Genomic DNA, 14,544 nt, shown 5'->3' on the forward strand with positions numbered 1-14,544 from the left:
GCTCATGCCTGTAATCTCAGCACTTTGGGAGCCTGAGGCAGGCAGATCATGAGGTCAGGAGATCAAGACTATCCTGGCTAACATGGTGAAACCCTATCTCCACTAAAAATACAAAAAATTAGCCAGGCGTGGTGGTATGCACCTATAGTCCCAGCTACTCGGCAGGCTGAGACAGGAGAATCCCTTGAACCCAGGAGGCAGAGGTTGCAGTGAGCCAAGATTCCGCCTCTGTATTACAGCGTAGGTGACAGGGTGAGAGTCGGTCTTAAAAAAAAAAAGAAAAAAGAAAATCAGATGTGTGCACAGAAATGACATTTTTTTACCTTTTTGGCCGGGTGCGGTAGGTCATACTTGTAATCTCAGCACTTTGGGAAGCCGAGGCGGGCAGATCACCTGAGGCCAGGAGTTTGAGACTAGCCTGACCAACATGGAAAAACCCCATGTCTACTAAAAATACAAAATTAGCTGGGCATGGTGGCGCATGCCTATAATCCCAGCTATTTGAAAGGTTGAGGCAGGAGAATCTATCTTTTTTTTTTTTTTTTTTTTTGAGATGGAGTCTTGCTCTGTGGCCAAGCTGGAGTGCAGTGGCATGATCTCAGCTCAATGTAACTTCCACTGCCCGGGTTCAAGCAATTCCCCTGCTTCAGCCTCCCGAGTAGCTAGAACCACAGGCACGCGCCACCATGCCCAGCTAATGTTTTGTATTTTAATAGAGACAGGTCTTCACCATGTTGGCGAGGATGGTCTGAATCTCCTGACCTCGTGATCTGCCTACCTCAGCCTCCCAAAGTGCTGGGATTACAGGTATGAGCCACCACGCCCGGCTGGCAGGAGAATCTCTTGAACCCAGGAGGCAGAGATTGCAATGAGCCAAGATCACGCCACTGCACTTCCGCCTGGGCAACAAGAGAGAAACTCCATCTCAAAAAAAAAAAAAAAAAAGAGACATTTTTAGCTCCAGCATGTGCCACAAACCATTTATAATCTTATCAGTGATCTGAATACTTTTAGTATTCATTAAAACAGAAATGTACATTTAGTATTCACTAAAACAGACAGAAAAATAAGAACTTACCCTTCCTTGGAATCCCCATCTGACTTATCAGTTGAACTTGTAGAAGAACTTAACTCATCTTCAGAGAGACAGTGAATCAGTTTCCTTTCCTATTAACGTTTGGAAGAAATAAAATTCTACATGACAACACTACCAGAATGTGATAGTTGAAAAGTCTTAGATGCAACAACTAGACACAATACATTCCTAGGTGCAATGTAACAGGAGAAACTTACAAATACAAAAATTATTCCCATATGTTTGGTAGCAAAAAGAAAAAAAAAAATCGAAGTGATTTTACTCGTATGATATCCCAGTTCACCCATAAAGTTCATAAGAAAGACTGAAGAACATCAAGGTGAAGTTTTACAAGGGTCCTGGAGAGTCTCGGCTGTGAAGAAATTTCCAAAGGGGAATGGATGGCTAGTTCTGGTTTATCAACTTCTAAGCAGAGGGCTTGTTCCATAGGAATGTTGGCATTTTAAATTACCTAGGCAACTTCAGCTTGCTTGTTTTTGTTTTTGTTTTTTTTTAGACACAGGGGTCTCACTATGTTTCGCAGGCTGGCCACAAACTCCTGGGCTCAAACAATCCCCCTTCCTTGGCCTCCCAAGTAGCTGAGACAACAGGCAGAAGCCACCATGACCAGCTTCAGCTTGCTTTTAATGTAAGACTGTTAAAGTGCTTTAAAGGATTACCTAATAATAAACATAAACCTTGCAACTCTGGGATGTGGAGGGTAGCTTCTATTAGTGAACTAACTAAATGATATGGTTAAAGAAATAATACATCCATTACTTTCAAAGAGCAAGAAGACTTCTCAGAGTATTACACAGAGAGGTGAACATGGATTAGAAACCTAGCAATTACCCATTTAGCCACCAGATGGTGGCTCTACATCATCTACTGGCAAGAAGATAAACTACACTGACACAAGAAACAGGAATGATTAGCAAGTGAGACTCAAATCTGGTGACACAGATGGGTATATTGGTATCACAGCAGAATGAGCAAACTGTTGCCTAGTGCAAGCTCTTAGAAAGTTCTGATTTATTTATTTGTTTATTTATTTATATTTTTGAGACAGGGTCTTGCTCTGTCACCCAGGCTAAAGAGCAGTGGTGTGAACACAACTCACTGTAGCCTTGACCTCTTGGGCTCAAGCAATCCTCCCACTTCGGTCTCTTGAGTGGCTGGAACTACAGGTGTGCACCACCTTTCCAGGTAATTTTCTTTTCTTAGAGACAGGGTCCAACTATATTGCCCAGGTTGATCTCAAACTCCTGGGCTAAAGCAATCTTCTCACCTTGACCTCCCAAAGTGCTAGTATTATAAGCGTGAGTCACTGCATAAGGCCAGGAAGTCCTGTTTTAAAGACCTACCTAAGAAATATTTTTAATTAGGTTGTCAGTTGTTTGCAAGAGTACCTGAAAAATGTATTCCCTTAATGGGTCAAACATAATCCTTTTGATTATTATTTACCAGTTCCTTTCTTTTTTTTTTTTTTTTTTTTTTTTGAGACGGAGTTTCGCTCTTGTTGCCCAGGCTGGAGTGCAATGGCGCGATCTCGGCTCACCGCAACCTCCACCTCCTGGGTTCAGGCAATTCTCCTGCCTCAGCCTCCTGAGTAGCTGGGATTACAGGCACGCGCCACCACACCCAGCTGATTTTTTGTATTTTTAGTAGAGACGGGGTTTCACCATGTTGACCAGGATGGTCTCAATCTCTTGACCTCGTGATCCACCCGCCTCGGCCTCCCAAAGTGCTGGGATTACAGGCGTGAGCCACCGCGCCCGGCCGATTACAGGCATGCGCCACTATGCCCAGTTAATTTTTTTTTTTTGTATTTTTTAGTAGAGACAGGGTTTCACCATGTTGACCAGGATGGTCTCGATCTCTTGACCTCGTGATCCACCCGCCTCGGCCTCCCAAAGTGCTGGGATTACAGGCTTGAGCCACCGCGCCCGGCCCCAGTTCCTTTCTTTATCAAGAGTGAAAAGATGTAACAAGCTGGCCCTGCCCCAAAAATAAATGAAGCTGACATTTATAAGGTTTACTGCATTAGGCCTGCCAGATGTAGACTGTCCACCTTCTGTTCTGGGAGTATGTAATGCACCTGAGTGACGCTGCAGTCAGAAGAGAGCCGTCGGGCAGGCATGGGCTGGTCTTCCTCCTGGGGTTTCCCTGGCCCTGCTACACTCGGAGAAGCTTTCCTCACTGAAGGGCCTGAAAAAGCAAACATCCCCAGTAGTTGTTTGTGGTGGGCTACCCCAATTGAAGAGGGCTTTGTATTGGGTATGGAACATATCCCAGCAAGAGCTGGCCCAGAAGTAACTCAAACAGCATATTTATCATTACTCTGGTGTCTGATATCTCAGTTGAAATCTTAGCTCTGGGGCCACCAGCTCTGTGACCTTGGGCAAGTTACTTAACTCCTCAAAGTCTCTGCTTCCTCAGCTGCAAAATGGGGATAATGCTGCATATTTTTATAGTTATTGTAAATATGAAATGTGATAATGCCCTTAAGATGTTTACCATAATGGCTGAGACATAGTCAGCATTCAATAAACAGAAACTGCTAATACTATCTTTAAAAAATAATAGAAGAAATGAGCATAGACCTCAGCCTAGGACAGGGCCACTCCCCCAGTAACCTCCCTCTGTTCCTGAGATGAGAGCAATTCTCTGACCAGAAATCAAGTGAATGATTCACTTGATTTCTGGTCTGAAACCTCCCAGGAGCTACTACCACTGAAAGCCCTCTTGCTGCTTTTTAAATATCTTCCTCCTCTGATATTTGTTCCAGATTCAACAGCCTATAATGATTTCTTAAAAGGCTTGACTAAGAAATTTCAAAGTATCTTCCAAATCGATTTCCTACATGGATTACTGCTGCTGGAAAGTTTCTACCTCTCAGAGTCAGAACCAGTGCTTCTATCCACGAGCCATACCCTCAACTGCCCATTAGATGAAGAAAGAAGTCAACTTTACCTGAAGAGAACATTTCTTCCTGTGACTGCTTTAGTCGCCTCCTCTCTCTGGCTGATAATGGTCGATCCTTTAAAAGAAAGTCACAGAGTCACTTCCACTCCTACTCGCTATTCTTGTAACACCTACAATGCATGATATATCATCCAACATTAAGAAAAAGGTCTTGGCCGGGTGCAGTGGCTCATGCCTGTAATCCCAGCACTCTGGGAGGCCAAGGCAGACGGATCACGAGGTCAGGAGTTTGAGGCCAGCCTGGCCAACATGGCAAAACCCTGTCTCTACTAAAAATATAAAAATTAGCCAAGCGTGGTGGCTGGCACCTATAGTTTCAGCTACTTGGGAGGCTAAGGCAAGAGAATTGCTTAAACCCAGGAGGTGGAGGTTGCAGTGAGCCAAGATCATGCCACCGCATTCCAGCCTGGGTGAAAGAGCGAGACTCCCTCTCAAAAAAAATTGAAAAAATAAAATAAAATTCTGCTGAGATCACATCTGTCCCTTCCAGTGTTTGGCAAGAAGCAGAGGTAAGGTGTTTTAACACAAAACTGCACAATATACACAGGATTTTATAACCAAAAAGCTTTATAAGAAGGTTTTGGGGGTTTTTGTTTTTGAGACAGGTTCTCACTCTATCACCTAGGCTGATCTCGGCTCGCCTCAACCTTCCCCTGTTGGGTTCAAGCCATCCTCCCACCTCGGCTTCATGAGTAGTGGGACTATAGGCATGTGCCACCACATTTGGCTAATTTTTAAATTTTTTGTAGAGACAAGGTCTCACTATATACTGCCTATGCAAGTCTTGTACTCCTGGGCTCAATTGATCCTCTTGCTTCAGCCTCCCAAAGTGCTATAAGTTGTTTTTGTTTTGTTTTGTTTTTGTGAGACATAGTCTCACTCTGTCACCAGGCTGGAGCGCAATGGCTTGATCTCAGCTCACCGCAACCTCCACCTCCTGGGTTGAAGTGATTTTCCTGCCTCAGCCTCCTGAGTAGCTGGGATGACAGGTATATGCCACCAAGCCCTGCTAGTTTTTGTATTATTTTTAGAAGAGACGGGGTTTCACCATGTTGGCCCAGATAGTATGGAGCTCTTGACCTCGTGATCCACCCACGTTGGCCTCCCAATGTGCTGGGATTACCGGCATGAGCCACCGCACCCAGCTGGCTATAAGGTTTTTAAAAATCCAACATACAGTCCCACAAACCTTTGATGATAACATCTCGCTGCTCCTTGAACTGCTCACAGACCCAGTGATCACTCTACATCGGTTTTCAGCATCTCTTTGTGTTGATGTGATATTCACTTTTCCAACAATGGGATGAGAGGGCAAAATTTGAGGAGGCGACTCTTGGAACTTAAATAATTAAAAAAGAAGATTATAGGTTTCATATATAGCCCCTTCCAATGTTCCCCTATCAGCAGGTTCTCTATGTATTTGTCAATGGTTTGCTCTTAAAAACTTCAAAACATTGCATTTTTTGGAAAGATTCTGCCAAAAGTAAATTATCTAAGAAGCTTATGGAGAGGAGACCTGTGGAAGTTACTTCAAGAAATGATATGTCAACATGATTCTGTGGAGAAGCTGAAGAAAGAACTGTTCATCAGTACAATATAGATGGAGTCAAAGGTTTACCCACATTAGCCTATTCCTTTAACTTTCAAAATGATCTGTCCATCTTTGCTAGAGAAGATAAAATCCTTACTCTGCTTCCAACTCACTAATATTTGAAAACTAGCATTTAGCATCTTGCCACTGTCACCCTTCTCTATATGTTCCTTGCATTTATTTCCTACATGCCTTTTTGGCAATTGTTAACTGCTCTAAACAGAAATTGAGCTTCCTGAAGTCCACCTCCCGAACAAAAGCAAAATGACATACAGCATAGAGATCTCTGCCAACCTGTCTCTTTTCCCCTCTGTGCTCAGTCTGTTCTCTCTTCTTTTGCCGTCGCTGTCGAGACAGCGAAGGTTCAGATCCAGAGCTGCGTGGCTGTAAATCTGGGTGGATTCTGCCCTGTTTTTCTATAATACATTCACCAGCAACTTGATCCTTAAAAATAACAAAATGACATTTTAAAGTATAGCAGCAACCTGGTACATTATAATCCAAAGTAAGGTGCCCATAAAAAGTGGCTTTTGGCCAGGCACGGTGGCTCACACCTGTAACCCTTTCACTTTGGAAGGCCAAGTGGGGGGCAGATCACCTGAGGTTGGGAATTGAAGACCAGCCTGACCAACAGGGAGAAACCCTGACTCTATTAAAAATACAAAATAAGATGGGCATGGCAGCGCATGCCTGTAATCCCAGCTACTCGGGAGGCTGAGGCAGAAGAATTGCTTGAACCCGGGAGGTGAAGGTTGCAGTGAGCTGAGATTGCACCATTGCACTTCAGCCTGGGCAACAAGAGTGAAACTCCGTCTCAAAAAAAAAAAAAAAAAAAAGTGGCTTTTGTCTTTAGCATGAAGACTTTCCACAGTTTTAAAAACTGTTTCCATATTGCAATTTAAAGTATTATGTGGAAGTTCTAAAATGACCCATCATGATGTAAAGTTCACAATATGGTTCAAATTTAACAATGCAGAATTAAATATAGAGGCATATATAACCTTCCTCTTAGAAAACAAAACCAGTTGCAATTTCAAATTTTTGTGCAATGAGATTAAATCATAATGCAACAGTTAAAAAATAATAATAAAATGAAGCAAACACATACAAAAACACAAAATAATGAAAAGTCTTTTGAACATCCAAATGGCCAAACTCTCCATGCCTACTTTTAAAATTGTAAATGAAAATGAGAAGAAGCTGAGTATGGCAGCTCACACCTGTAATCCCAATGCTCTGGGAGGCCAAGTCAGGAGGACCACTTGAGGCCAGGAGTTCAAGACCAGCCTGAGCAACATAGTGAGACCTCCATCTTCATAAAAAAAAAAAAAAAAAAAAAAAGGTCAGATGCGGTGATATGCAGTAGTCACAGCTACCCAGGAGGCTGAGGTGAGAGGATCGTATGAGCCCAAGAGGTCGAGGCTACCATGAGCTGTGATCATGCCACTGTGCTCTAGCATGGGTGACACAGCAAGAGTGTCTCAAAATAAATTTTTTTAAATAAATTAAAAAGAAAAAAATTAATTAATTAATTAAAAAGAAAATGAGGAGTTATCTTTCTTAAAATGAATGTTTATTTGCAGTGTGGACAAGTAAAGACAAAATGTCAACATCAGTTATCCCAATGTTCTTTTTTCTCTTCCTCCAAATAAAAGTAATTTTTTTTTTTTTTGAGAGGGAGTCTTGTTCTGTCACCAGGCTGGAGTGCAGTGGCGCAATCTCGGCTCACTGCAACCTCAGCCTCCTAGGTTCAAGTGATTCTTCCGTCTCAGCCTCCCGAGTAGCTGGGACCACAGGTGCATGCCACCACACCCGGCTAATTTTTGTATTTTTAGCAGAGACGTGGTTTCAAGTGAGTTGGCCAGGATGGTCTCGATCTCTTGACCTCGTGATCCGCCCACCTCAGCCTCCCAAAGTGCTGGAATTATAGGCCTGAGCCACCGCACCCAGCTGATAGTTGTTTTAATTAAATAACTTAAATTGTGGCTAATCTGAAACTACTGGTATTTGATCCAGTTATTTAAAAAAATATATATCTTCATAACTTTTCATAGGCTTTCCATTTTGAAAATGAACAAATGTTTTAAATGAATTCCAATTTAATACAAATTTATTTCCAAGGTAAATATTAGTTATTTGGATATACCCTAAAAAGCACAGTAAAAAGAGCACTGAGTGCAGGTGGATCATGAGGTCAGGAGTTCGAGATCAGCCTGGACAATATAGTAAAACCCCACCTTTACTAAAAATACAAAAATTAGTTGAGTATGGTGGCGCACACCTGTAGTCTCAGCTACTTGGGAGGCTGAGGCAGAAGAATTGCTTGAACCTAGGATTCAGAGGCTGCAGTGAGCAGAGATCGTGCCTCAGAAAGCTCTGCCTTCTGGTTCAAGTGATTCTCCTGCCTCAGCCTCATGAGTAGCTGGAATTACAGGTGTGTGCCACCACACCTGGCTAAGTTTTGTATTTTTAGTAGAAACAGGGTTTCACTATGTTGGCCAGGCTGGTCTTGAACTCCTGACCTCAAGTGATCTGCTCTCCTCAGCCTCCCAAAGAGCTGGGATTACAGGCGTGAGCTCCTGGCCAGGAGATAATATTTTCAAATGCTGTATCTAATAAGGAACTGGTATCTAGAATAAAGAACTGTTAGAATTCAATAATAAAATGATAAATAAACCAATTTTGAAATTGGCATGGATTAGAATAGATTATTTCTCCAAAGGAAGTATACCAATGGCCAAAAAGTAATAAAAAGATGGCTGGGCGCAGTGGTAATCACACCTGTAATTCCAGTACTTTAGGAGGCAGAGGCAGGCTGATCACTTGAGATAAGAAGTTTCCAGCCTGGCCAACATGGTTAAACCCCATCTCTACTTAAAAAAACTACAAAAATTAGCTGGTCCTGGTGGCACACGCCTGTAATCCTAGCTACTCAGGAGGCTGAGGCAGGAGAATCGCTTGAACTCAGGAGGCAGAGGTTGCAGTGAAGCGAGATCATGCTACTGCACTCCAGCTTGGGTGACAGGGCAAGACTCTTTAAAAAAAAAAAAAAAAAAAAAAAGATGCTCAACATCATTGGTCATTAGGGAGATGCAAATCACGACCGCTTCACACCTACAAGGATGATTATGTTCAAAACAATAAACAGTTAACAAGTGTTGGCATGGATGCAGATAAACTGAAACCCTCATATATTGCTGGCAGAAGTAAAATTATATAGCTGCTTTGGAAAACAATTTTGTAGTTCCTCAAAAAGTTTAATACATAGAGTTACCATATGACCCAGCAATTCTACTCCTAGGCACATACTCAACAGAACTGAAAATATATGTCCACACAAAAACTTGTACACAGGTGTTCATAGCAGCATTATCCACATATAGCCTTCCTCTTAGAAAACAAAAGTAGCTAAAAAGTGGAAACAACCCAAATGTTCATCAACTGATGAATATATGAACAAAATATATACAGGCTGGGCATGCTGGTTCACAACTGTAATCCCAGCACTTTGGGAGGCTGAAGTGGGTGAATCACTTGAGATCAGGAGTTTGAGACCAGCCTGGCTGACATGGTGAAACCCCATCTCTACTAAAAATACTAAAATTAGCTGGGTGTGGTGTTGCACACCTGTTATCTCAGCTACTCAGGAGGCTGAGGCACGAGAATGACTTGAACTCAGGAGGCAAAGGTTACAGTGAGCCGAGATTGCACCACTGTACTCCAGCCTGGGTGACACAGTGAAGACTCCGTCTCAAACACACACACACACACACACACACACACACACACACACACACACACATACACACACACACATACAAATACAGTATATTATTTGGCAATAAGGAATAAGGCAGAGTGCAGTGGCTCATGCCTTTAATTCCAGCACGTTGGGAGGCCAAGTTGGGAGGACTGCTTGAGCACAGGAGTTGAGAAACCAGCCTGGGCAACATGGCCATGGCAAGACCCTATCTCTCTACAAGAAATAGAAATTAAAAAATTAGCTGGGCATATTTGTGGTCCCAGCTACAGGCAGGAGGATCACTTACTGCAATCTAGCCCGAGCAGCAGAGTGAGAACCCATCTCAAATAACTTTCAAAATTAATTTTTTTTTTTTTTTTTGGAGACAGAGTTTTGCTCTTATTGCCCAGGCTGGAGTGAGATGGTGTGATCTCGGCTCACCACAACCTCCTTCTCCCAGGTTCAAGAGATTCTCCTGACTCAGCCTCCTGAGGAGCTGGGATTACAGGAAATGTGCTACCACGCTTAGCTAATTTTTGAATTTTTAGTAGAGACAGCATTTCTCCATGTTGGTCAGGCTGGTCTCGAACTTGCAACCACAGGTGATCTGTCCGCCTCAGCCTCCCTCGGCCTAAAAATTAAATTTTTTTACAAAAGGAGTAAAATGTTAGTACATTTTATATAAAATAAATTAACAGGAATAAAGGAATAAAATGTTGCTACATCATAGATAAACCTTGAAAATATCACGTTAAGTAAAAGAAGCCAAACACACAAAGCCATACATTCTATGATTCCATTTATATGAAATGCTCAGAATAGGCAAATCCATAGGGACAAATGTTGCCAGGGGTTGTGGGCAAGGGGAAATGGTGAGTGACTGTTACAGGGTACTAGGTTTCTTTTTGGGTTGATGCAGATATTCTTCTATGTTTAAACTAATACACAGAATAATTGACTTTCCTAAAATGACAACAGAACCCACACATTTACATCTGCACTTTCAGTCCTCTCTCTGAAACCAATACCTCACGTGTGCATATTACTCACCTGGTCCTTTGGCTTTTGTTCTTTGATTAGGGGCTGCAGAGGCTTCAATGGTTCATTCTTTTCCCCAATGATGTCAGAGGACCACACAGGAATCAGGTTTTCAGGCTGAGCACTGTATTTAGTGTTGTCCTGAGGCATCTCCTCTTCCACTTGAGAAATACTGCATTTACCTCCTAACTCATTAGAGGCATCCAAGTGTGTTGGCTGATTCTCCTGAACAAAGCCATCGCTCAATGAGACCTTCCCTTTTGCAGGTAAGATGTCAATATTTACCCTACTGATTGTGGCTAGTTCTGTGGTATTGCTCAAGTCCTGTTTGCAGGTATGGGCTTTCAGGCTGGCAGGTGACTTCAAGGGACCAGAGACCCTGGGTTTCTCCTCAGACAAACATTTGCCTTCAACCTGAATGAAAACATGTTTGGAAATTATTATAGTACACCTCACATCGCATACAAAAATCAACTCAAAATGCAACAACATGTTCCTCAAAAAGTTAAACATGGAATTACCATATGACCCAGCAATTCCACTCCTAAGTATGTACTCCAAGGAACTGAAAGCAGGGACTCAAGAAATTGTACACCAATGTTTATAGCAGCTTTATTCAAAATACCCAAAAGGTGGAAACAACCTGAAAGTCCATCAGCAGATGAAGGGATGAACAAAATGTAGCAAATACTGCTGGGCATGGTGGCTCATGCCTGTAATTCCAGCACTTTGGGAGGCTAAGGCAAGTGAATCACTTGAGGACGGGAGCTGGAGACCCATTAGCTGGAGACCTGGCAGCTTGAGACCAGCCTGGGCAACATAGTGAAACCCCATCTCTACTAAAAATAGAAAAATTAGCTGGGCATGGTGGTGCACATCTGTAGTTCCAGTTATTCGGGAGGCTGATGCAGGAGGATTGCTTAAGCCTGGGAGGTGGAGGGTGTAGTGAGCCGAGAGACCACCACTGCATTCCAGCCTGGGTGACAGGAGTGAAATCTTGTTTCAAAAAAAAAATATATATATATATATATATATATATGGCAAATACATACAATGGAATATTACTAATCCATAAAAAGGAATTAAGTTCTGATACATGCTAAAATATGAATGAACCCTGAAAACATGCTAAGTAAAATAAGCCAGGCTGAGTGCAGTAGCTCACACCTATCATCCCAGAGCTTTGGTAGGCAGAGGCAAGAGGATCTCTTGAGCTCTGGAGTTTGAGACAAGCCTAGGCAATATGGTAAAACCGCATTTCTATAAAAAAAAAAAATACACACACAAAAAAAAATTAGCTGGGCATGGTGGCAAGTGCCTGTAGTCCCAGCTACTCGGAAGGCTGAGGTGGAAGGATTGCTTGAGCCAGGAGGTCAAAACTGCAGTGAGCCGTGATTGCACCACTGCATTCCAGCCTGGTTGACACAGTGAGACCCTATCTCAGAAAAGAAAAGAAATAACCCAGGGCAAGGAGCAAGCAGAGACAGGACTGACGCTGTGGCCAGAGACGCTGCTAGGCCGCAAAGGCAATGGGCAGCTGGGAACTCTACATTGAAGGCACAATGACCAGAAGGCTAGTAAATTGAATGCTGGGAACAGAAGAGTCTGATGACAGACTACTGAATTTCTTTGGAGTACAAAGTATGAACCCTTTCTGGATCAGGAACAAGGCAAGAATGCCTGCTTTCACCTCTTCTAGTCAATATAGTACTAGAAGTTCTAGCCAGAGCAATTAAGCAAGGGAAAAAAAAAGGCAACAAAACTAGAAAAGAAGAAGTAAGATTATCTCTTTTTGCAGATATGATCTTGCATGTAGAAAACCCTAGATTCCACACACAAAAACTGTTGGAATTAATAAATGAATTCAGCAAGGTAGCAAGAGGGAAAGTCAATACATAAAAATAAGTTGCATTTCTATACACTAACAATAGACAATCTGAGAAGCAAATTACAAGAACAAATCAATTTACAATAGTATCAAAAAGAGTAAAATAATTAGGAATTTACCAAAAGGTGGAAGAAAGACTTACATAGTGAAATCTACAAAATAGTGCTGAAAGAAATTTAAAGAAGACATAAATGGAAACACATCCCATATTCATGGGTTAGAAGACTTAACATTGTTCTTTTTTTCTCCTTTTACAATTAGGCATCTCCTTGAGGAGAGCTTAATGTTGTTAATATATTAATACTACCCACAGCAATCTATAGACTCAATCTAATCCCTATAAAAATCCCAATGACATTCTTTGCAAGAACAGAAATATCCATCCTAAAATTCACATGGAATCTCAAGGGATCCCAAATAGTCAAAGCAATCTTGGGGCCAGGCGCGGTGGCTCACACCTGTAATCCCAGCACTTTGGGAGGCCGAGGCGGGTGGATCACGAGGTCAAGAGATCAAGACCATCCTGGTCAACATGGTGAAACCCCGTCTCTACTAAAAATACAAAAAATTAGCTGGGCATGGTGGCGTGTGCCTGTAATCCCAGCTACTCAGGAGGTTGAGGCAGGAGAATTGCCTGAACCCAGGAGGCGAAGGTTGCGGTGAGCTGAGATTGCGCCATTGCGCTCCAGCCTGGGTCACAAGAGTGAAACTCCATCTCAAAAAAAAAAATCTTGAAAAAGAAGAATAGAGATGTAGGACTCATGTCTCATGATTTTAAAACATACTACAAAACTACATAAGCAAAACAGTGTAATATTGGTATAAAAACAGACATTAGACATAGAAACCAATGGAAGGGAATGGGGAACCCAGAAATAAACCTTCACATATATGGTCAAATGATTTTTGACAAAGGTGTCAAGAATATTTGATGAGGAAAAGACAGCTTTTTCAACAAACAATGCTGAAAAAACTAGATATCCACACACAGAAGAATGAAGTCAGACCTCTACCTAACACCATATATAAAAATTAATGGCCAGGCACGGTGGGTTACACCTGTAATCCTAGCACTTTGGGAGGCCAAGGCAGGTGGATCACCCGAGGTCAGGAGTTCAAGAACAGCCTGACCAACATGGAGAAACCCCATCTCTACTAAAAATACAAAAAAAATAGCCCGGCATGGTGGCACATGCCTGTAATCCCAGGTACTCAGAAGGCTAAGGCAGGAGAGTTGCTTGAAACCAGGAAGTGGAGGTTGCGGTGAGCCAAGATCGCACCATTGCACTCCAGCCTGGGCAATCAGAGTGAAACTTGTTTCAAAAATAAAAAAAATAAACTCAAAATGAAGAAAAAACCTAAATGTAAGACCTAAAGCTATAAAACTCTCAGAAGCAGACATAAGATAAAGACTTCACAACTTTGGATTTGGCAATTATTTTCTGGATAGGACACCAAAGGCAAAAGCAACACAAGAAAAAGACAAATTGGATTTCATAAAAATTAAAAATTTTGTGCATCAAAAGATACCATCAACAGAGTAAAAAGGCAACCCATAAAATGAGAACAAATATTTACAAATTATATATGTGATAAGGGATTGACATCTTGAATAGGAGAATTCCAGAAACAGCAAAAAATGAATGACCCAACTCAAAAATGGGCAAAGGACTTGAATAGCCATTTCTCCCAAAAAGATATGCAAACAGCCAATAAGCACATGAAAAATGCTCAACATAACTAATCACTAAGGAAATGCAAATCAAAACTGCAATGAGATACCACCTCATGCCCATTAGGATGGCTATTACTAAAAGATCCTAGAAAATAACAAGTATTGGTGAGAATGCAGAGAAACTGGAACCTTCATGCACTGCTGATAAGAATGTAAAATGAGGCCAGGCGCGGTGGCTCAAGCCTGTAATCCCAGCACTTTGGGAGGCCGAGGTGGGTGGATCACAAGGTCAAGAGATCGAGACCATCCTGGTCAACATGGTGAAACCCCGTCTCTACTAAAACTACAAAAAATTAGCTGGGCATGGTGGCGTGTGCCTGTAGTCCCAGCTACTCAGGAGGCTGAGGCAGGAGAATTGCTTGAACCCAGGAGGCGGAGGTTGCGGTGAGCCGAGATCGCGCCATTGCACTCCAGCCTGGGTAACAAGAGCGAAACTCCATCTCCAAAAAAAAAAAAAAAAAAAAAAAAAAAAAAAAAAAAAAAAAAAAAA

General features: G+C 42.1%; 1 protein-coding gene across 10 annotated transcripts in view; it reads right to left on the minus strand.

Moving 5' to 3' along the window:
• The window catches only part of NEK4 (NIMA related kinase 4), a 49,687-nt gene that overhangs the window by 15,178 nt on the left and 19,965 nt on the right, over positions 1–14,544 (minus strand). For 4 of the 10 annotated variants that reach the window (XM_032290163.1, XM_032290158.1, XM_032290165.1 and 1 more), the window contains 6 exons: positions 10,444–10,845; positions 5,925–6,095; positions 5,250–5,399; positions 4,049–4,115; positions 3,147–3,283; positions 1,079–1,167 (listed from right to left, as the gene is read on the minus strand). In XM_032290163.1, the coding sequence (XP_032146054.1) occupies positions 1,079–1,167; positions 3,147–3,283; positions 4,049–4,115; positions 5,250–5,399; positions 5,925–6,095; positions 10,444–10,845 (1,016 nt within the window). The remainder of the gene's footprint in view (positions 1–1,078; positions 1,168–3,146; positions 3,284–4,048; positions 4,116–5,249; positions 5,400–5,924; positions 6,096–10,443; positions 10,846–14,544) is intronic. The other 6 variants (XM_032290160.1, XM_032290168.1, XM_032290161.1 and 3 more) reach the window with 5 other exon arrangements.

The sequence above is a fragment of the Sapajus apella genome, unplaced genomic scaffold, assembly GCF_009761245.1.
Source record: "Sapajus apella isolate SASKATOON/1434 unplaced genomic scaffold, GSC_monkey_1.0 scaffold23, whole genome shotgun sequence".
NCBI lineage: Eukaryota > Metazoa > Chordata > Mammalia > Primates > Cebidae > Sapajus > Sapajus apella.